Source organism: Stigmatopora nigra, chromosome 15 (genome assembly GCF_051989575.1).
Source record: "Stigmatopora nigra isolate UIUO_SnigA chromosome 15, RoL_Snig_1.1, whole genome shotgun sequence".
Lineage (NCBI taxonomy): Eukaryota > Metazoa > Chordata > Actinopteri > Syngnathiformes > Syngnathidae > Stigmatopora > Stigmatopora nigra.
Genome location: NC_135522.1, coordinates 10,203,565 through 10,227,174, shown reverse-complemented (window position 1 = coordinate 10,227,174; position 23,610 = coordinate 10,203,565). Strand labels below are relative to the sequence as shown.

Sequence of the window (23,610 nt, the reverse complement as noted above, 5' to 3'; positions counted from 1 at the left end):
ACATATAATTACTTCATAATTGCATGTACTCATTAAAATACTAATATAAATATATTAACGTGCATGTGTTGAAATATATATATATATATTGCGTATGTATTGAAATTAATACAGGCCATGTTTAGTATCTTATAACAGCTCTCATAAAACAATTTTAAATACATGCAATGGGTTTGGTTCAGTCAGAGGAAGTGGAGAATGTTTCCTGCACAGCCCCCCGACCACTACTAGCACCCTCCCCCAGTTACATACGAGCACAGGCGGGCCCCCGCCCCCATTCTCCTTTCGTCCCTACGGCGTTGTTCGCGCATACGTGCACGCGCACAGCGGCGAAAGCAGCAGCTCTCGAGCTGAATGCTAAATGCTAAAGGTTAGCCAGCAGCATCGAGTTAAAGAAGAAAATGGCGATCATGCAGGACGACTGCCTCCCCTCTTAGATGCTGCAAACGCGCTCAAGAAATTATTTTAAGCCTTACAGTCGGCTTTCCTTTTCCACTCTGTTGCACTTTATTCTTCAATGAGGTGAGGTATTTCTTTTCTTACAGGACGACATTGTTTTTTTTTCTGTTGCCGTGCTCATGTAACCTTACCGGCCGTCATTCGAAGCAGACAGAAACGACTGACGCCGATAAGTTGAGCCGCAGTTGTCGCCGCTGTGGTTTTGGAAGACCAAGCTGAGCTATGTCGTTTGATTAAAAAAAAATCTTCGTGCATTTACAAATATTTACTTTGAAATCGAACCTTACGGGACATGTACCATTCGTAAAATTAGCTTGAAGCTACTGTTAGCCACCATGCTAATTTAACGACGCAGATTGTTGGCGGTCGTGCAAAACGACTGCCCGGCTTTCACCTTCCCTTGCGCATCCTTTTTCGTGTGACGATTGTGGTTTTGTGACTTTATTTCCCGAAAAGGTGCAGTGGAAATGCATTTTTTTCGAGTGGGTATTTGTGCAGCTTCGCTTTATATCGATTATAACACCCTCTGTCGGCAACCCATCCGCTGGCTCGTAAACAGTAAACACAACACTATATTGCGTTAGTTTTGGGCTTGCAATACTTGATTAAGTGTTTCAGACGATTCCACGGAACATTGTTTTACACAAAACTTTCCAAAATGCCTTTGCTAGGGTGGGTCACGGTGGAAAAATAGTAGTCGAGTCGAGAGGAGCCATGTTGGTTAAAGCCGTGAGTGGGCCAACAGCTGAGGAGATAATGGCCGATCAAGACCTGAGCTGTAACTCTTACCTAAACGCACTTTCTCGCTCGTCTTTTTTCCCCCTCTTCACACATAATATTCTCAAACTTTGTCGGGTATAAAATGCGCGACAGTGGTTTGTTTCGTTTTTATTGTTGTTTTTGTCAAGAGTAACTTGATTTTCAGCATACCTGGCAAGGTTCGCCGACTATAATCATTTTTAATTGCAGACATTTGTTACAGCTTATTTATGACCGTTTTGTCTTTCGTTTTATTATCAGTCAACACCCATTGCAAGCCAATTAATTTGATGGCTGAGAGTTTTGTGCCATGCAACTTTTGGAGAAATTAACTTTTTTTTTCTCTCCTTAAATCTAGATTTGGAATTGGAAGCTTTTGCCACCAAAGAAACTGACGCATCTTAACAGGTTTGTAAGTTATCATGAGCACTATTGTAACAGTGAAATTCCCCGTATACAGGATGAATAAAGTTATCTAATCTATATAGTGTAATTTGGATACGATGATAGGTAGTCAATGCCCGAGAAGAGTTATTAAATTGTTTTTATGCTTTGTCACCTATGAGTAGGAACTGCTGTGTATCTGCAAATGTGATGTGGGATCCAAGCTCACAATAACAATTATCTCTACATATGGTGAAACAATAATTATCGATGCATGGGTTATAAAATTAATCAATGATATTCTGCAATAGAGAAAAGCAAGCTACAGTCATACCTCTAGATATGAAATTTTCAGGTTACAAATTTTTCTAGATGCAAATTAGTGACGAAAAAGATCCAAGTTATGGAATCCCCCAAAAAGTAAATGCATTTCCTTATCAGTTATTTTATTTTGAAAATATTGTCACGGATGCATTGATTCTCACTTAAAAAATGCTACCCTCTATTGGGCTCATTTCATCGCCCCTATTCTATATCATAATGACAATAAAAGCATTCAATTCAATTGGCTGTCTCACAACAACCACTATCCATGTCTCAAGATTGTCTCTTACGAGATTCTCTCTTACATACATGTCACCTTAAAGGGTTTTGATAGTTGTTGTGTGAGGACCATGGAACGAATTAGAGAATATTCATTCAAAACAGAATATTCAAGTTTACTCATACTTTTTGCCCAGCCTGAATAACAAACCCCCACATACATATAAAAGTTATATCAACAAAGGTTCATTCTTCTACTGCATTCCTCTTGTTCTTGTCTTTTTCTCTCCTAAGTGCCACACTCCCTTCCAGTGACCAAGCTGTGTACACAATAAGTCATTGTTGCGTAAAGTTCTAATTTTTTGGTAATTTTTTTCATTAATTTTTTTCTTGATTTTTCTGTTATGTCACTCATACTCAGTTGTTATTGAAGATGCACGTTTCAAAGACTTAACAGACAAATTAACCAGGTTATCCTTATTATCCTGAATCCGTTTTTTTTTTTCTTCAATGGAATTTCCAATAGAGTTAGGTTATTTTAATTAGCCTTTTCATGAGTGTTGTCAGAGAACCAGTTTCTGGTATCTTGTAGTGATACTGTCTATCTAGTATTAGTACTGTGAAAAATTCACAAATAGTTGCTGTACCCTCACAAAGATCGAGTTGTCAATAGGTACCACAGGAAGGACGATATTATTGTGTTTATCCAAAACTTCTGAACTCCACTATGGTGGCAAAGAACTACTTTTGTCTTATTGTAGATGCTCATTGCGTAGGCTGACGTTACAGTTGTGGTACTTTTGGCTTGAGCTCAAAATTAAAAAAAAAACTGAAGCAACAAAACAGACGAGAGGTCAATCACTATTATATGAACCAATGATCAGTTGTCGTTCTCTGTATTTGTTCAATGAAAAATCTGGGGATTTAACATATTAGTTCAAGCAGAAGCTACAAAGTACTCCAGAAGGCAAGGTAAGCCCTGGTGGTTGGAAGTCCCACCTGGATTGACTTTTTGTTCTACTTTTTTGAAGAATACATTTTGGGGTGCCTCAAAATGGGAGAAATTATACTAACCCTGAACTTGGCCATTTTTCTCTACTTAGACTTTAAATTCATTAATAACAATTTGTGTCTGGAAACATGGAATGTGTGTATTAACAGTGGATGGGCACCTGACGCTTATGCAAGCAAATGCAGTTCCGTTTGACTTGTATTGTAGGGTCTGGTTTGGTCTCGGCCACATTGTGCTGAGTAAGCTTTGCTGTTTTAAATCGCTCAATGAGAAGCCACGGTCCTAATGTTTTGTGTGGGCAGAGATGTTTGTGTTGAGCTCATTGTCTCGGTACAGTTGGTCCACACGCAGCCACACAAAGAATCCAGAAAACTGCAGCTAGTCCATGGCCTGCATGTGTAATTTCCCCAACTAGACGTTTTATTTAGTATGAGAGCTGGTTTGATTAATCACCGTATCGGTTATCAAATTTATCGTAATCCATTTTCCTAGTTGAATAATTGGTTGTTGTTGACCCAGAAATGGTCCTTATCTGAATTTATCTTTAGGAAATGGTTTTTTAATCTTATAAATCTAAATTCACATTTGTATTATTCACAAAGGAAAACGGTAAATATTTGAAAGGGGGGGGGGGGGTTACAGTAATTTTTGTACTACGAGATACGCCAAACAGGTTTTATTAGCAATTAGTGTTTTTGTTCATATACACAGCACGCACTGGACTCAAGTCCAAAAATCACATCATATCATACTATCCCAGAGTTATAGGGTGTGGGGATATGGCCTAAAAACCAAATGACAAATTTTCTTCAGCAAAATTCCTGTTGCAATTTTTCATGATAGCCCTCCTTCACACCCTAACTCCTAAAAAACTCACTATTTAAACCCATAAATACCCTTAACTTTAGGACTGGTAATATAGAGAAGATAAAAAAAGCTTAATTGTGTGTTTACTTGACTGAAAGTGCTCCAGTGTTAAGACAATGTGAAAACATACTTATGCAAATTATATAGTGTGCTCGTGGCAAATTAGCCACGCAACCATGCCCTAGTTTTTGTTTTTTGCCTTTTGGTGGGAAGATTACCAGTTCCTCCAGGCTACAAATAGAATCAATACGCAATTCCATTTTAAAGTTGACATCATTGGATGATTCAATACAAGTCACAAAAAACTTAAGCCTACGGTGTTTTAAAAATAAGTCTGACACCACGACCGGATTCTTACCTCATCATGAACCCAAAGTATTTTATTGTATTGTTTACTTTTTTTTCTTTTGCTGTTTTCTCTTCAGTTCTGATCTATAGACTTTTGAATATATTATGGAGCTACTGTATTTCGTTATTAATTACAAATGTTCAGTGGTTTGGAACCCTTGGCAACCATGCTGGTTTGTTTTTTCCCTCCCATTAGGCATCACTTACTGAGTTACAAAGTGATATTATTTAAAATGGGAGCACCCTTGGTCATATTTCACAAGTTTTTCCCCATTTCATCACTAAAAGATTTGTTTTTACAAGTGTCCACTTCTCTGGTTGACGAGGAAAAAGAAAGGGTTAATCTTGAGGCACAACCTTACTTTGGGCTCATGAGAAGCAGTTCTATGAACTGACCATCTGCTTTCATCCATTCATGACTCACGGTTTAAACTTGCTCCGATGGTTGCAATACTATGTTTCATTTTGGAACAGATTGTTGTATAATTCTCCAAGTTATTATTAACATGCATAACTCCAGTTTTGGCCTTTTTAGAACATTTCTATTCTTTACATTTAATGCTTCTCCCTATTGTTTCACTATAACTTTAGAGTGCAAAGCGTACTGAATAGTGGAGATATTTTCAATCCTTTAAAATTGATCAAAGACAATATTTAGCTAAAAGATATTTTTGGAATGCAAATCCTGCTCATCAGTCTGGTGACGTGGCTGTGGGTGTGTTGTAAATAGGAGCATTGTGCTGGTCACAACTGCAGTTTTTTTTTAATCTTCATTTTAAGTATCCACAATATTTCGCAAAATTGACATTTTTTACTTGATGTTTTCTTTTCTAGTGTTGTAACAAGTATTATAAATAATTTAGTCTGTTATGGTCTTCTGGGTGTCCATGTTCAAAATGAGCTTTTTTGGGGGGTAACCTCAACAATGTTTTGTTTTCTTAGTATCTGGTTCTAGAATTAGATTATTCAAACCGTAAAATAAATTTCTGATAGCAGGTATGTTGACCTTGTGTCCGACTTTTTCTTGCTGTCCTGCCCCAGTCTTTATTTCTATTTGATTGTTGCCACTCCTGGTACCTCCCTTCTTGAAGTCATCTGTGGTTGTCGGGGGATGGGTGGTTGTCAGGTCATTCATAAACAGATGCTGTCTGTATTGGTGTGTGTGTTCTCCGGGAGGCTCCCACTATGGTCGGCCGTTGTTGAACCCATCTGCTGAAATACTTGATGCTTGGAGTGAAGCAAAAGGCTGCACAGAGCAGGGGGGTTCTGGGAATCAAGGAAGGCACTAGCAACATTAACACTATCAAAATGTCTTAAAATGAGGAAAGGGGTTAAATTTAACATTTTCAGATTGGCCGTCATTTGGACAGTTCTTTACTGTAGCCATGATTAATGTGGTTAATATTAATTTTAAACATTTGGAGATATCCGCTGATATCCACGAACATACAGGGTTTTAAAACAGTCTGCAGATTCCTTTCTGAGACGACAGCATCACACACCAATAAAGCAATGACGTTTGTGTTATTTCCACATTTGACCAAACCCTTGGAAAGAATAACAGTTTTCTTGTCGTCTTGTAAATCTCACTATCTAGGTACTTTTGTACCACCAATAAAAGATAATGTTCAGGTCTTTCCACTGCACTGATGAAGACATGAGTTTCCTCCTTACTAAATTACAGGAAGATAAGTGATGGTTGTGAAGCTAATATTTTTGCGGTAATTCCAGGACTGATTTTAAAGCAGATGTTTTGGTACTAAGTCCACGACTAACTAAAGCATCAATTACATTTAAAATGAAGAGAGCCTAATCTCGTATTTGTTCAAAATCTGTAGATTCTCCAAAGCGTATTGTTTGTATAACTGACGTGATGAAGTCAACAAATAGCTACATGGGACCATCTGTAACCCCTGGATGTTGGATGACTGTGCTATGGTGACGCATTCAGTCATTTTGAAGCAATATTAAATGTAAAATAAATTTTCTTTAAATAGAAATTTTCTACTGTTTCATACTTCCCAAACATGACCTTCCACTTTGTCATATACTCTTTGGTACCACATTCAATATGAACTTTTCAATGTCATTGTGGTGTCTGAGCATCTTTTTATGTCCACTTATATCATTAGGTTAGCCTGTTCTTGTAATCCCATTAATGGATTTAAACACAGCCTTCAAGGTGTACACCTGGAGAAAACGTTGTGAACAGTAGCATCCAATTGGGAAAGTGTACAGTAACAGTGGTTGAATAACACCAAACATATAAAATGAGATTTTAGCTGTTAAAAAATAAATAGTCTTTATTTGATTAATATATAGTGAAGTGATTATACATTTGTGTTCTTGTCAATGCTTGCTGCTTTATCATCAGCTTTCAATTTGTAATTTTTCTTAATTTTAATTGCTTTCTAAAGCATTTTCCCATTGTCTTCAACAGGGAATTCAACCACAGAGACACTGGATGGAATTTTGAGAAGGAAAGAGGATAAGAGACAGGACTGGAAAAAAGGTAAAAGGATGTTAATGTTAAAAAAACAAACCTTTTTAAATTGTGGTTTGTCCTAAGTGTTTTATAGCCTTGTCTTTGGTGGTGTTTTGTTTTTTGTTGTTGTCCTTGCCATTTTCATTAAACATATTGACTCCAAAGGAAATGAGAATGGAAAATAGTGTAGTGCAGTATCAATCAAAACCCCTTGTAGATGAGTGCCTTTAAAAAAATCCTTACTAGTTATATATACAACCATCATGAAAGGCAAACTTCTCTGAATAAATTCAGGTGTGTGTTGTTGGTGCTGATTGACCCGACATAAAATGGCACGAAGGAAATGAAAACAATCGGATACTGGCGCATAAGCAAACGCTTAAGGCTTTTCATTTACACATTTCTGTGTGTTTGTATCAGTGAAGAGACGTGAAACCCCTCCCATCCTTAGAAATGTTATCTTTTCTTGACCACATGCACTTGTTACGTCAGCGCATGATGCTTGACTGTCTTGCATCTTTCAACTTGTGATAGTGTGATGGTGGGATTATTAAAGAGGCAGCTGCTGTATTTGCTAATTGGTTCCTTCCACACTTGGTAGAGAAGCACTGTGGCAGTGATGGCTGACGCAGCCATCTTGACAAGCCTGTACGAGTTGCGTGTTAACCTGTGTTACCATACCAACAGACTTTCTTTAACAGCTTTTTACCTCTGTAATCACCCATAATAATCGCCCATGTTTAATGCACAACTGTAATTAAGTCGTGTTTTTGATTTAAAGACTGTAATTTGTCTTACGCACAAATGGTCCTAATAATCTGATTGACTCTGCATTTGAATTCATAATGGACACTAAAACTTGAAAACAAGTACTGTTTTTATTGTTTCTTTTTCAAATGACGCTAATACAACTTGAATGACATTTTATGAAACTTAATTCCACCTGCCTATCTGCATTGTTTTCATGAACATATAAACAAAATTTTCCTCAATTCTGAGTTGTATCATTAACTATTTTGACAGTTCAAATCCAGACTGTTGTGCATGTACAGTAATTTGCAAGCTGTTATCGTTTGTTTTACCATTTATATAGTTTTTTTGTGTACGCAAGGAAATATATGTACCAATGTATCATAACTGCATGGATGCTTGTATCTGTCTCAGTAAAACCATTTACACTCATTCCTTAAATCTATACATGAAACAATGACATTGTATGTCATTAATGGCTTGACACACTTATTTTAGTTGGTAAGGAGGAGCTAAGTGTTTCGACTATGTCATTTGGGCAAGTAGCAGTAAAACGGGTTGGATACAAGAATTCAGGCAGCACTCTTCACTGGATGACCTCTTTGCCTTGTCATACATGTTAGAAGCTGCAGCTGCATTCCACTCACATCAATCTCCAAGAGGGCTGTCACTTCTCTTTCCAACGTCCATTACCCCCCAACACACACACACACACTTTTCATACTTATAATTGTTCCAACATCTTTTGTCAAAATTTTCCTCTGTTTCCAACATGACATACTGTCTGTAATATGATTGCAGCTGTGGCAACGCTGCCAACTTTATGGGCCAAACTGAGATCTGATTGTAAGATGAAAAACAATTCTAAAGTCTTAAGTAGCTTTAAGGCTTGTACATAGCCATGTAAATCAATCACTTGAGTCATACTTGGAGATGTAAACAACTTGGTTCCCTGGAATGGACCAGATTATTTTTTGTGGGCTTGGTGTATTTGTTGGAGGTTGTTGCTCCTTTTTTTTTTCTGGAAACCATTGTGTTTTGCTGGTCTTGTGATTGATTGTGAAGTATGGTTAAGCAGCTTGTAGACAGCTAAATTCTAGATGTTGGCACTTTGCCGAGGGCTTCAGATAGTGAGCTGGGACTAACTAAAGATGGAGCAGACGTCAGTGTCTTGTCAACAAGCCAGGGTCTGTCTTATTGCTTTACTCTTCAAATGATGGTTTTTTATAGAAAACCAATTAAGATGGGTTCAGTGGACTAATGGTTCATTATTAGCAAAAGTGATTATGGGTGCTATAAAGCTATGATTGCAATAGAAAGATGGAACCCTTGTAATGATTAAGTTTTATTTCATGCAAACATTTGCATTATGCACATTTCATTGTTTTGTTCATTTCATTCACTAGTACATCAAGTACTGTTTTTTTTAAATGCAAAGTTTAAAAATAAACCCAAGTGCTGGCTGCACCAAGCAGAATAAGCTGAAACATGTTCTAACCTTTTTGAAAAGGTCAGTAGTGTGGGACACACTATACACTTAACTGTCAAATACACCGGTCCACTTTGACTGAAGTCTTCCACTATTTATATATATATATGTTTTTGTTCACAAAAAGCAGCTACAAATATCATTATCGTTTTATCACCCAGCTCTAATTTAAATACTTCAACACTAATCACTCTGCAGCTTTTTGTGCCTAAAACTATCTTGGCAGTCTACCTGTGCATTAATTTTAAACAAAGTCTCATTACAGAGAGTAGTTTTAGTGGTAGGTACGTGAATTTTTTTAAATGGTGTTGTTTGTAGAAAGATAGGGCTGTCTAAACTTCAGTGGGGAATTAAATTGTGACATTTATTGTCAGGCAAAATCAATTGTTTATATTAACAGTCCAAAGCTCCATTGAGTAGAACTTTTTTTTTTTTTTATCTGAATTAAAACCGCCCCCAATTTTTGTGTTTATCTTCAGGACCAGTGCTCACAAAGTCCCTTAAGAAGCCCTACGGGATCTCCCTCCCCAATTATATGTGCAAACACAAATTCAGTGTTCATCAAGTCCTCAGCGATGCCAAGGGCGTCTGATCAACCAGCTGCCCACTCTGATCAACCCTGCCTCTTCACCCCAAACCCTTGAGGCTATACCTGCTAGAGAAGTCACACTGTCCCTCGTCAAACTGGGAACCAGAGGAAACCAGGTCTCCTGTCAACCCAGGGAGGCTCTCAAGACCATTCACGAGCTGCAGCCACGTGCTGACCACACAGGTCTGCATAAAAATGAAAGCATCCCGTGTCCCCAGTGCAGTCAAAATAAAATACAAGTATTCATTCATAACATTCTAATGTTTGAGACATTAATTGCAATTAATGGTAAATTAAGAAAATATAGCCTTCTAATATGTATAGATCGCTGATTATTTTTGATTTAAATATGTAACTCATTAACCGCCTGCTCTTTTCTGACTGTGAGTCCCAACTGTCTTTTTTCTCATGTAGTCTATATTCTGTTGTCATTCTATTTGTAGTCTGTCTTTCAGTCTTTTGTCTTCAGGTAAAGATCTATCCAACTGTTTGAAAAAGCTTTTACTTTCTCTTGCTCTTTCCAGGCATGGCTCCCATTCGGGATTCCGTCAGCCATTCTCCTAATCAGACAGGTGACTACACATTTCTTTCTTTCTCATTTCCTCTTTCTTCATTTGAGTGTTTTTTTTTCTTTGCGAGCAAATCCCTTTTCGTTGACCTTGACTATGAACGCATTTCAGAGATTGTGAGGAGTAAATTAAGTTAAATTGAAGTAGGAATAATCTGTCATCTTGAATTTGATTAATTGCGATGCAATCCTGTTTGCCCTGTACTAGTGAGACTATAGGGACAGCAGAGTCATGGAAACCTAGCACTGTTTATCTATGGTGAAAGAACCAAGCAGCCCCTTTGACCTTACTTATTGTAGTCAATGCATTTAATTTTTGAGGATAATTCCTGCTTCATAGAGTACATAACACTTGGCTTTTCTTTGTTTCCTTAAAGGCCTGGAACACCCTGGCTTGGATTCACAGTATGAGCCATCTCCCTGGTCTTCTGGATCTCCCTGCAGCGGCGACAGCAACTGGGGAAAGGTCTTAGTGGACAACAGCACAGACAAATCCAACAACCCCTCCTCAACCAATTCTTCTGTCTGGCCCCCTTCTTCATCTTCCTTTTCCTGTTCCTCGTCCTCTTCCTCCTCTGGCTGCGGGTCAGGTTCAGACCCCGAGTTAGCGCCAGAATGTATGGATGCCGACTGTAGTCCGTCAACTGGCTCAGAGAGTAACTTTGCCACGATTGCTGTGACAACTGGGATGATGTCAGCAAATGTTTCTTCCTCTGAGTCTTCTCTAACATTCACTCCTTCCTCTGCCATGATGGTTGGCGTTTCACTGAATGGAGACAGCAACGGAAATAGTTGTCAGGTTAATGGTGGAGGAGTTGGAACAATCTGTGGTGCGAAAAATGGAAATAGTAACATCACTGGACACCCTCACTTTTCGGTGTCCATATCTGGCACTGTTGGCAGCAATAACATGGGTAACCACAACAAGCTTGTTAATAACAGCACTGTTTGGGGCACCCAATCAGGCAACACCATGATGACTTCCAGCGAGAGCACCACCTGCATGAATGGAGGACTGTCTCCAAATACCTTACCCCCCAATCCCAACCATGGTGCCTGGCCACAAAATTTAACCCCAAACCCAGTGTCCCTGGTCCAAAGGTCTCTACAGCCTCAAGGTGTGAATTCTAAATTGGGTATAGCACCCCAACAGGGCTCCTTTTTGACCTGGGGTGGCATGGCAGCTCCAGAGAGAACCAATATGATGGAAGACACGGAGGTAAATAATGGTACATCAGGCAGTAATGTGTTAGGAAGCAGCAGCAGTGGAAATGGTGGCCTGCAGCCCACCAACCTTAACACTGAATCAAATGGACCAAATAACACTATGATGATGAATACTACTACAACTTCCACTACTACTACTAACACAACAATGACCTCTACCCTACCTAACTCTGTTGCCTCAACTCAATTGAGCGGAGATTGTTCCTGGGGTTCAATTGGAGGAGCAGGAGGTGGTGGTCTGCTGCCCAATGGAAACCCTTCATCTACCCCCCAGCAGCTCCACGGAGAGATAGGGAGTCTCGGAACCTACGGTACGCCTTGGGATGCATTTGCCTACTCTGGAGATAAGGGTCCTCCAAATTCAGACACTGTGAACCCACAAAACCCTGCCTTAATGCAGGCTGGGAATTCCCAAATGTCCTCTACTGCTGCTTTTAAGAGTAATAATAGCCACCATAGCACTGGGGGTTCACGCTGGGATCAAGGGCCTTCCAGTAACCCAAATCCAAGTCAGGGCAACAATCCCTGGGGTATCAGTACAAATCAAATCCCAGGCTCTACAGGGCAAATGCCAGCGACTCCAAACCAAACTACAATGAACTCTCCATTAGGGGTACCTCGACCCTGGGGAAGCAGTGCATCCTCCTCTTCCTCCTCTTCTTCCACATCCAATAAGATGTCAAATGGGGAGTGGGCAACAACCCATGGGAACAACCATTCAGATGCTGACATTCATAAAGGAAGTACTAGCAATGGATGGAAGAGCCTGGAGGACGATGCCATGGGGATAGGAAGTGGTGGGCCTGGTAGTTCAAGCCTGCCCGGCATATCAGGCTGGAGCCGTTCCGGAGAAAGTGAAGGAAGTGCGGAAAGTTCTGGTGGCCAGTCGTGCTCAGACAGAGATAATGTCCTCTCAAAAGGTGGAAACTGGAGAAAAGGCACCAGTCCAGCACCATTCATGCCATTGCAGAGTCGAACTGATGTGGACCCAAGAGTTCTGTCCAACACTGGATGGGGACAAACACCCATACGACAGAACACTGCTTGGGATGTTAGTTCGACCAACAAGCATTACCTCGCTCTCAAAGGAGATGAAAGGAAACGCCCTGGCTGGGGAACAGCAGCACCAACACAGGCAACTCATACCCAGACTTCTGGAGGCACAGGTAGGTGGTATTCAAGTGCGGATGAGACCCACATCATATTCTCAGGGAATAAGTGTTACATTTTAAAGGAGCAGCAAAAATGATAGCAGTACGTAACTACTTCCTTTTTTATATAAACAGGTTGGGGTGACGGCCCAGGTTGTGTGGTCCCAGATAAAGGAAACTCTGGCTGGGGGGAACCAAAGCCAACCTCTGGCTGGGATAACAAAGGCCCTACCAGTGGCTGGGATAACAAAGGGCCTGCCAGTGGCTGGGATAATGAATCTGGCTACAAAGGGGGAAACATGTGCAAAGATGACAGGTGAGCAACAATGATTCATAATATTTGTAATGGAAATAATTTAATGTTTTCATCTTGAATGACTAGCTTTATATATATATTTATTTATTTTACTGTGCATATTGTATGATGAAATATATTTGTCGAATACATTCATTCACCACTTTCAGATCCAATACGTGGACAAATTTGCCCAAACAGCAACAAGGCTGGGGTTCCAGTATGGGCAATGGAGATGAAAGCTGGTCTCCTGCTGGAGACAATTCCAGAACAGTATCTAACAACCACTGGGGAGATCCCCCCAAAGGTTCTGGATCTGCGGGCTGGGACAGTGACAGTGACCGATCAGGATCTGGATGCTGGAGTGAGCCAGGGCGAACTAATACTAGCAGCAGTAACACGTGGGGAGGAAGTGGGGGATCAAATACTCCAGACCAGAGTACTCCCAACCCAGGCTCCAACTGGAACGATTCTAAACCAAACCTTCAAAATAAAAGCCAGGGTTGGGGTGAACCAGTGAAAAACAACCAGAGTGCCCAAAATTGGGGCGACTCCAATCCTAAGTCTTCCTGTACTACCAACGAGTGGGGGAAAGGTCCCGAATCCAGCATGTCAAGGACCAACAACAAGCCTACAGGTAAAAATATGGAACTGTGCAGTTAAGAAATGGTATACTTTCAATAATTTTTGGACAAAATCTGATACCTGACCCACGCCTGTGCATGAATTAACTGCACCAGGTGGTGTAATATCTTAACAATCACTATCAGAATATTAGGACTGGTATCTCCACCTGCAGTCTCCAGTTGTTTTTTCATTGTACGCTGGTCACCTATTCAATTATGTGATGTTGATGAAGCTGGTGTATATCTCAAGGGCTTGACTGATGGATTGGTTTGGTTCTGCTTTCAGGTTGGTTGGGAGGTCCAATGCCCACAGTGGGTCAAAAGGATGATAGCGCTACTGGGTGGGAGGAGCCTTCCCCAGAATCTGTCCGTCGACGGATGGAAATTGATGATGGAACTGCAGCTTGGGGTGATCCTGGTAAATATTTTTTTCAGTTTTTTTTACTCTGAGGATTATTCAGGATTTTCACTTTCAACTGTCATTTGGACTTCCTTTACAAAACAGTGAAACACCATGGTGGGGGAGTCACCATGTGGAATAGAACTGGCCAGTCAGACCAGGACAACATGGGCCCATCTTCTCAGCACCAAGCTCACCCACTACATAGCTCGCTTCATTCTCAGTCTGTACAGCCTCATGGACAAGACAAAGGTAGCAGTTCCGGTAGGTTTCTTTCAATGAATATTAAATAAACTGTAGTTAGATATTTCATTTTTTCTGTAGTTGTTGTCCTTTTGGGCAAGTTGTGTGCTGCAGCAAAAACAGTTTCTACATTTTTACCCTAAACTTGTGAACTGTCTTGAAAGTTATATGTATATCAAGTTATTCAAAGTGCCTCAAAAGGATTTAACTTTTTTATATGATGGAATCCAATTATCGACAATTACCTTCTAAAATGTTGAGGAAAAAATGACTGATTAATAAAGCTAATATGAACATGTTAGAGCAAGCCTCGTCCCGAATGCCTCTAATGATACTAAAGTATGCAGCTCTCTAAGTTTGTAGTAACTTTCACTGTTTGAACATGATAACTTAGCATCAGATCTGTATAAAAATGTATTTGTTGAGAAGCTTAGAGACCAGAGACCACAAAGATATACACTACATCCATTGTCTTTCTTGCAAAGTTTTTGTGAATGTGGTTGAGTCATCCTTTAAGAATGCAAAGAGCATGGTTGAAACCCCTTCCCCCATCCCCAACTGCTTCCCCCTTTTATTAGCCTCTCTTCCGCCTTTTCTCTCTAGCTTGCCAATTGCACTTGCAACAGAAACCCAGACTTTTGTTAGGGTTTTCGGGAGAAGCATTCTCAGAGGTTGGCTTATTTGGAAATGGAAACATTTCATGTACATACAAATATGACACTAGGTCAGTGTTTCTTAACCTGGGTTCCATCAAACCCAATGGTTTAGGTGAGTCTGTCTCAGAGGTGGAGCCACTGCCTCAGAGACACACCGACTCATCATATCTATTCACGATTTCATGTCCCGCCTGACCATCACTGGCTGCAGATGATCACGTGACATTGCTTGGCCAATCAGTCCTGTGAGGAATTTATATATCTTGATTTTAAAGGGGGGAAAAATCATATTTCATTTTACACGGAAGTAGTGCTCAGTGAATGTGCATATGAAACTGGTGTTGTTCAGTAGCTCCAACAAAGTTAAGAACCACTGCACTAGGTGCTGTTAATATGACAGTTAGTTTACAACCAAGTCAGGAATTGGCACCTTTTTGCAAGGGGTGTTATAGATTCTATGCAATGCACTGATTGAGTTTGATTGAGTTGTGATCTTGCTAATGCTTTTTGACCTTCATACTAATTGTGCTTATCTTTAGGTTGGGGTGAGCCTTATTCCCAGCCGAAAGAGTCCTCAACATGGGGTGAACCCGCGTCTGCTCCGCCTGTGACAGTGGACAATGGCACATCTGCCTGGGGGAAGCCAGTGGACACTCGCTCTAGTTGGAATGAACCCACTCGGGATAATCGGGAACCTTCATCTGGATGGGGATCTCGTTATAAGTCGGGTAATGTTGGTTCTAAATATTCTACAGTTGCTGTGTCATTGGTGAAAGAAAGCTATTTAGTTGATGATTCATTTTCATATTTACCCTTTGTTAGGTCTTGGATCCAAACCAATGGAGACATGGTGTGGTGATGAGTCTATGGGTAACAGTTGGGATCAGGAAGAGGAAGTAGAAATTGGCATGTGGACTAACAACCCACAGGAGAATAGATCACATGACCAAAACAACTGGTACTACAAGCACAAGGGATCCTGTAAGGTAGGTTTCCACTATACCTGCACAATAAATTGTTTCAACATCGATCTGTGCGTGCAAAACTGATCTCATCCCTTGTGATTTATTTATTAATTTGAACACACTAACATTTGTTTTGATTCACAAAGGCATATTGGATCTTCCCGTTACCTGTAAATCATTAAAAGGTCCTTATGTGGTGTATATAATGAGTACAAGATGGCCGTTGTCTTTTCACCAAAGCTAATATCGATCTATCGCAACACAAAAAAATACCACAATCACAGTTTTTACCAATTTTGTTCAGCCCTATTTTCCATGTAGACACCAACACTGCACCAGTGAAGCTTTTTAAAATGTGCGCTATGTCCACTTGTCATGTTTATTATCTCATTACAATTGGAGCGAAAAGTTCATAATCGACTAACTTCTCTTTCTAGATGAATAAACCAGTCAACAAGCCAGATGAACCATGGATAAAACCTTTCATGAACCAGTTTAACAACATGAACTTTTCTGTAAGTATTTAAACATGCAAATGCCAGTGAAGTTTATTTTATTTTTATTTTTTTATCTTGTCTTAAACTGCTTCAACACAAAAACACCTAATTATTTTAAAATATTTTCAGTTATTCATGCTATCTCATGCCAAATACTCTTTCTAATGAGGACTAGCCTGTGTCAATCCTCGGGCATTTGCATTGGGGACAGGGTGGTTCACATGTTTGGACCTAGCTTACAATACTTGTGCTGACCAAATGATAAAAACATGTGATATAAAATGAAAATTATGGAAATAGCTAGAGTTCTTGAATAGATGCCCCAACTGTGACTTGTTGACTTCTGATCTAAACTGAATGTTTTGACATCATTCCAGTTCCAAACCAAAACACATATTTTTAGACCAGGAAAAATAATGGAAAAATAATGTAAATATAATGTAACGAATAAATGATAAAACATTGTATTTCAGTCAAGAAATGTTCTGTTATCTTTTATTGCTAATATGCTAAAAGCAGTTCCTTATCGTCTTCTCTGGAGTGTTGGACTGGAACTAGGTTCCATGTCGCAACAGTGTCCCCACTTTCTCTGGTGGGCGGGTGGTGTAATTGCAGTTTAAAATTATAGAATTTTTATCGAAAGTTTTAATTATTGTTAACATAGATTATTTCACGATACTTATTCTTATTGTTTTATTGCCCAGCTCTAGCCTTAACCTTTTTGTTCATGACAAGTAGTAAAATCATTTGATCTTCTCACGAAAGCACAAAGATTCCGATGGATAGAAAATTCTGGAAGTCATCTGGGCTTAATGGAAAGGGTTAGAGTACATACATAATTTCTGTTTCTGTTTCATCTTTCCTCATCGCTTGAGGCATTGCTCATGTTCTGGAATGTCTAAAAGCAATGAATGACAGACTGTTACAAAGTCCCAACTACTTAAGGTGCTGATATAAAACAGTGGTTTGGGTGGACACCGCCACGGTTATCATTTGTAACAGTAGATAACCAGATAGATTGACAATCCAGTGCTCGAACTATCGCCATTTGCAATTATATGAGAGCTGAGCAGTTATTCTGCTTGCTCAGGTAGGGTGGGACTGTAATCAACCTATAGACATTTAAGATACTGGATTGTTGAAATGGTGTTGTATTGTTTGGGTTGACCAAAAACCTGCATCCCTTTGCGGTCTAATTGATCACTTCTGGCTTACACTGTGCTCATTTTAGAGTTGCCTACAAAAATAGAGCTGTTTCACAATTGAAATTTTACTTTATAATGTTGTTAGTTCTACTTTGACTAACAATTAATGGTCCTGACAAGCAAATAGACAACCATTACATTGCTGTAGTTATTATTTAGTTGTCCAAACAAATGTTTTTTTTCTTCTGTTTCTCCTTTTAAAGCGAGATTCCCCTGATGATTCCATGAAAACCGGAGCAGGTGTGATGCAGGACAAGCGCTTGGACTCCATGGATTTCAGTGGAGTAATGGGGAAGAACCCAGGGTCTCAACACCAGCTACACAAAGAGTCTCCGATGGATCGCAGCTCTTATTATGACAAAGTAAGACTGCAAACAATGTCCTTTACATAGAATAGTACAGTATATCAAGTACTGAAGTACAAAAGTGCAAAACTTAAATAATTTTACTGTGTATTGCGTTTTGAAAACAACAAATATTGCTTTGGTGATATATTTATGCCATATGTAATGAGGTGCAAAAATTGTGAGAGCGGTTTCCAAATTGCAACCTTGTGGATCGTACAGATCCACAGGAGGGCTCTTACTGTTGTGGTGCACCTTGTAGTGGCCATTACTATCTACTGCACTTTACATTAGACGAGTTGTAGTGTACTTTTTTTCTACATTGTGTTTTGATTAGCAGCAAAAACTATAGATCATCATTTCTCATTGAAAGTACAATTTAAAATTTAAAATTGTTATTTCACAGAGAATGTTTAATTCCCTGTCCGGGGTTTTTGTGGTTTTGGCTTTGCTGGCTTAATTCTTGGAGCATTTCTAATGCGTTGCATCCCTGTTTTCTATGTTAGCATAACACCACACTTACATTTATCCCCCAAATTACCCACATTCTAACTTCTCTGTCTCTGTCTGGCTGGCTCTGTGCTTCCCCTTCGCTTGCAATCCATCTGCCTTGCTTCCACAGCTGTCTTTTCCTCACGCTACTTCTGACGAGCATTGCTCCAATCAAAGCATGAGTTTTCCCCCTTCCAATTCTACTCAAACTAGCCTTTGTCTCGACTCTGGGCCATCTCCTGCCCATGCTAGTCCAGGAGTCTCTCGACAGGTGAGTGTAGAACTATCACAAGGATGTTGTATGTCTGCTTTCTCTGTAGAGCTCCCCTCGCAACAAGATGTTATTAATGTGCTGCATGGAATTCAGCCCCTTTCTGTGGCATGTGTATTAGTTTTTTTTATACCCATACTTTGTATAATGTACTTTGCATTTCAATATTATGAAAATGTTTTACTTTACTCTGTTAATCTGGTAGAATGTAAACCCAATGCTGGGTGGTAGCAGTTTAGCACAGGGCCGCGGTGGACTGCAATCTCAACTCCCTCATCCTAACTTCCGCAACCAAGTGCCTCCTCCCATCATGCCCTCTCAGGTAGTGCACACATCCTAAACCTGATCAACAATTATTGATAATTATATATATTTTAACACCATGGTTTGCACAGCCCTGGAAAAAAATATCCCAATGTTCATATCCAATCTTAATTGTTTTTAGGTCCCTCCACCCCTGTTGAAATACCCAGGTGGTAATGGGGGCCTGAACCCCCTGTTAGGCCCTCAGCAGGTGGCTGTGCTTAACCAGCTCTCTCAACTAAACCAGCTGAACCAGCTCCAGGTGAATTGACATAAATTGCTGAATTTAAAAAAACTCAACTAAACATTTTTTTTGTTGTGCAATTGAATTTGCGATAAGTGAAGTCGCAATATTCGAGGGATTACTGTACAACTTTAAAGGCTGAATTTTTGTTTTCCATTTGCAGCGTCTTATCCTTCTCCAGCAGCAGCAGCAACAACAACAGCAGCAGCAGAAGGCTCAGAGCCAGAGAGTGATGCCTGTGGGACGACCGCCTGAGCAGGTTTGTTTGTCATCTTATTTTACTTTGGTATAATTTTTAACATCTTCTACTTTACATAGACACGTCCTGTTGGTTCTTCTCCATCAATGATGCAGCCACCCCGTCATCTTGATCCTTCTTTGCTGAAACAGTCATCAGCCATCAAACCATACCTGGATAGCTACTTGCCCCACAATAGCCCTGATGTGCAAAAGGATCCTTCCCCTCTTGGATCTTTTAGCAACTTCCCTTTAAGTATGTTAACTACTAAAGCAAACTCTCCAAAATTTAGCAATGCCCAAGTTTTATCTGTCTTACATGATTAAGCAAAATGTATTTTTTTTTTCTCTAATAGGCTTGAACTCTAACCTGAATGTATCACTGGACATAGGTGTTGGTACTAATGCTGGCGGAGCTTTAGGCTATAAAGAACCGCCCCAGTCCAGATTGAAGAAACTGTGGGTTGCTGACCCTCTGGAGCAGAACAGCAAATCTGGTACAAATTATTTTTCATGCAGCATTAAAATGAAAGCTCAAGTTGTCCAAAACAAATGGATACAAACAGCTTTTTGAAGTCTTTTGATCAGCCTTCCCCTTCCTCAATTGCTCACCTTGTGTGTTTTTGATCTCCTCTTTTTCTTTTGTTTGTCTGCTAGGTGCTATTTCGTCAGGGCTGCGTCTGGAGGATTCTCCCTTTTATGACTTCCTGTCCCCTGGCCCATCTCCTCTGAGCACTCCCGGCCAGTCAATGGGCTCAGTAGGTGACGGCTGGCCGTCCCGTGCCAATTCTCCCCCACCCCATGGAAACACTGTCACGTGGCCTCCAGGTACCCCAGGGCTAATGTTACTGGATTGAGTTAACAACATTTCGGCAAGAAAGATCCTAATATCCATACGTGTTTGTGTAGAGTTCCGACCTGGTGAACCTTGGAAAGGCTACCCCAACATTGACCCTGAGACTGACCCTTATGTGACCCCTGGTAGTGTCATTAATAACCTCTCCATCAACACCGTCCGTGACACAGACCACCTCAGGGACAGGAGTAATGGTAAGTCTAAGTCATGGTGAACACAAACAGAGTAGTTTGGATAGCCTTTGTACTTGTTGGCAAGGTTGTGAGTTTAGGATGGAAGCGCTTTTAACATAGCTAACATAGAATGTGCAATGGTCAAAATGTGCCTAATTCTCCCTCTCCTTTGCCCAGGGCAATCTTCATCACTGAACACCACGATGCCTTCTAACAGTGCCTGGTCATCCATTCGTGCCTCCAGCCACAGCGGTTCCCTCACCAGTACAGCACAAAGCACTTCAGGTGAGCATTCCATCACCAGAACCAGTTCACAAAATTATTAAAACAAAAACACCATGTTTTTGTTCACTTTCCCGCAAAATATAAACTAGTTAGCAGTGAACTTTTATCCATTGAAGTAGTTCAGTTGGCGCTGGCATTTTTGAGGAATGAATCATGGATGAAAATTGGGATTTAAAAAAAAAATGCAGGCCACCTTTTTAATAGAACAGTAGTTTGCTTCCTTGTTGTAAAGGTTGTTATGCTTTTTTCATGTCAATGCAGCCAGACCCAATGAATCAAAGTGGTCTCCCGGCGTCGGTTCCGTGTCCAACTCTTCTCTGGCCCATGAGCTGTGGAAGGTCCCCCTGCCTTCCAAGTCGCTGTCTGTGTCGGCCCCATCTAGACCTCCGCCCGGTCTCACCAGTCAGAAGCCCGGCTCGGCCCCCTCCGGCTGGGATGGCTCAGTACTGAGACTGGGTGGGTGGGGCTCCACTGACAACACATATGCACCTGGTGAGGAATATTTACACTTTCTTTTTTCTTCTTTTACTTGAGCCTCTAAAAATGACTGGCTCAGGCCGACTCACGTTCATGTGATCGAAGAGGGGACAATCCTAGTAATCAATCTTTTGTCAGGTTCAAGTTGGGGTGACGGCAGCAGCTCAGGGAGAACCCAATGGCTTGTTCTGAAAAACCTCACACCTCAGGTATGTTCACAAAAAGCTCTATTATTTGCTTCCATTTAGTATTGTGACATTATACTTTGCTTCTACAATCCCGTAGATTGACGGCTCTACACTGAGGACTTTGTGTATGCAACATGGCCCTCTGAACACATTCCACCTCAATCTTCCACATGGTAATGCTGTGGTTTGCTACAGCTCCAAGGATGAGGCTGCCAAGGCCCAGAAAAGCCTGCACATGTAAGAGCAGTAGGGCCCCTTGGTGGGATTCTCTGGGTACTTCTAGTTATTATTAAGCGATCCTCGGCTCAGGATTAGCTCACAATTTGGCTATACGACATCATTGCCATCATACCCAAGACAGTAACTCAATCTATACTATTTTACGATACAACTATTGCAAAATGCGCTAATTCTTCCTGGGAAAGTACACAATATTTGTTGATTTTTCAGGTATGATCGGATTAAAACTTTGCTTCTTTTGGTAGGGTCTTGTCCATTGTCAGAGTAAAACATTTGTTGGCACTTGAAGATAATTCCTCCAGTCTGATATAGTATGCAAAACACATAACTCAGGTCACCAACCTCTCCTCTTGTGCACAGGTGTGTTTTGGGGAACACGACTATTCTGGCCAAGTTTGCCAGCGAGGAGGAAATCAACCGTTTCTTTGCACAAGGGCAGTCATTGGCCACGCCCTCCTCCGCCTGGCAGGCCATGGGCTCGTCTCAGAGCAGAATGGATCAATCCCACAGTTTCCCCAGCAGCCGCGCCGCCGAGGCTGGCCAATGGAATGGCGGCGATCTCCACGGCTCCTCCCTTTGGGGCGGGCCTAACTATTCCAGTAGCCTGTGGGGGAACCCCGTTGGCACGGAGGGGGGACGGATCGGCAGCCCTTCGCCCATCAGCTTCCTCCCAGTGGATCATCTGACAGGTGCTGGAGACTCAATTTGAGCAAGTATGCGCAATGGTCAGTGGAGAATTGTCAATAATCAGCAAAATGAAAGCAGCAGTGGCACTACTCGCTTATGACAAGATTTTCAACAAAACGGGGGTTTCCCCCGTGGAAAACTAGTTACGTTTCTCTCTCTGCACATATGTCCACTTTGTTTTAGCCCAAAAACATATCAGTCGGAATACTTGAATCCTGCAGGCCAATTCTATAATGTGAACGGATGGATATTTGCTTCCAGGTAGTGCTCTTTCACACCGAAAAAAAAGCTTCAATCGAGCTCATCAACATTATATACATGTATATGTGTGTGTATAGATATATGCACACATATATATATGTATAGATTTTTCATTTGCAATGTTTATTTGAATTCCATTTTTTTTCGCCGACAATGTTGGAGTATGAGCTTTTTAAACTTTGCACTGAATGTGTTTTTTTTTTCCTCAGTAATATTTAATCTGCAATATAGAGGGAGCAGCCAGTTTTTCCAGTGTAGCTGTTTACTCATTGAGGTCCTTACTGTGTATGTGTGGCTGTTTTGTGTAAGCGTGTGTGTGTGTATGTGTGGTTGTGCACGCTCCTCTCTTGCCTTGGCACGCCTACCTTACTGCGTTGTCGTGGAGTTCAAGATCAACGGCTTTGTTCAAGACGAAGAAAAACTTGGGAAGGTTATTTGGGGATAGTTAGGGGGGAAAAAAGAGAAAAAAAAGTATTGCACCAATGTTTTTTTGAGGACTAAAGATCGTCGAGCTCTGCAGTGCTAAAGGACTGTAGCCGGAGCTGGGACTAACAAGCCCCAGCGACCCTAATGTAGGGGCCGGGGCCAATCTAGAAAACCCTCCCTTGAGTCCTCGAGTGGGCTATGGGTGGGAACAGCACTTTCAGAAAAGGCTTTCAATATTTTGGAGGTGCCACACTGCAACCTCTTGTTTACAAGACTTGGGAGGCTGAATGTGTGCTCATCCTTCATTTTAGGAGATGATGGAGTTAAATAGAAAATGCTTAAAAATATTATATATATATTAAAAAAAAAAGTGGAAAAAAAGACTAAAACATTTATAAAGCATTAAAAAATTCACCAAAAAAAATCTAATCGAGGATGAAGACGACGCTTTGTAACTCTGGGAATTCGGATCAGTGTTTTTGGCCATGGTGTTGGTTATTTGAATTATTCCTCTTTGTCTGCTAAATAACCAGCAATGGTTCTCAGGAAATTAAGCCAGTCCCCCCAACCCCCCCCCCCCCCCTGCTCCCCGTAGTTTATCTTTAAAA

At 40.7% G+C, this 23,610-nt stretch overlaps 1 protein-coding gene across 5 annotated transcripts; it reads left to right on the top strand.

The window, feature by feature from the left end:
* Positions 1-238: 238 nt before the first annotated feature.
* On the top strand, positions 239-23,576 carry LOC144208175 (trinucleotide repeat-containing gene 6A protein-like). Of its 5 annotated transcripts, none has more exons than XM_077733885.1 (27): positions 239-522; positions 1,577-1,626; positions 6,813-6,884; positions 9,576-9,868; positions 10,210-10,257; positions 10,631-12,646; positions 12,767-12,947; positions 13,097-13,563; positions 13,839-13,970; positions 14,058-14,216; positions 15,391-15,579; positions 15,674-15,837; positions 16,254-16,331; positions 17,722-17,880; positions 18,485-18,625; positions 18,831-18,947; positions 19,071-19,190; positions 19,336-19,431; positions 19,491-19,665; positions 19,802-19,906; positions 20,067-20,237; positions 20,319-20,459; positions 20,616-20,723; positions 20,985-21,215; positions 21,339-21,409; positions 21,486-21,625; positions 21,989-23,576. In XM_077733885.1, the coding sequence occupies exons 5-27, from the start codon at positions 10,212-10,214 to the stop codon at positions 22,335-22,337; spliced, it is 5,556 nt and encodes a 1,851-aa protein (XP_077590011.1). In that variant the 5' UTR covers positions 239-522; positions 1,577-1,626; positions 6,813-6,884; positions 9,576-9,868; positions 10,210-10,211; the 3' UTR covers positions 22,338-23,576. The 5 variants fall into 5 exon arrangements, with proteins under 5 accessions (XP_077590011.1, XP_077590010.1, XP_077590009.1 ...); XM_077733883.1 differs by having other exon boundaries at positions 240-522; positions 19,766-19,906; XM_077733884.1 differs by lacking the exon at positions 9,576-9,868 and having other exon boundaries at positions 19,766-19,906.
* Positions 23,577-23,610: the final 34 nt, after the last annotated feature.

Coding starts and splice junctions, on each gene's coding strand:
- LOC144208175 (XM_077733884.1), top strand. CDS start 10,212: ATGGCTCCCATTCGGGATTCCGTCAGCCATTCTCCTAATCAGACAG. Junction 15,580..15,673: donor GGGATCTCGTTATAAGTCGG/GTAATGTTGGTT, acceptor ACCCTTTGTTAG/GTCTTGGATCCAAACCAATG. Junction 18,626..18,830: donor GTCCAGGAGTCTCTCGACAG/GTGAGTGTAGAA, acceptor TTAATCTGGTAG/AATGTAAACCCAATGCTGGG.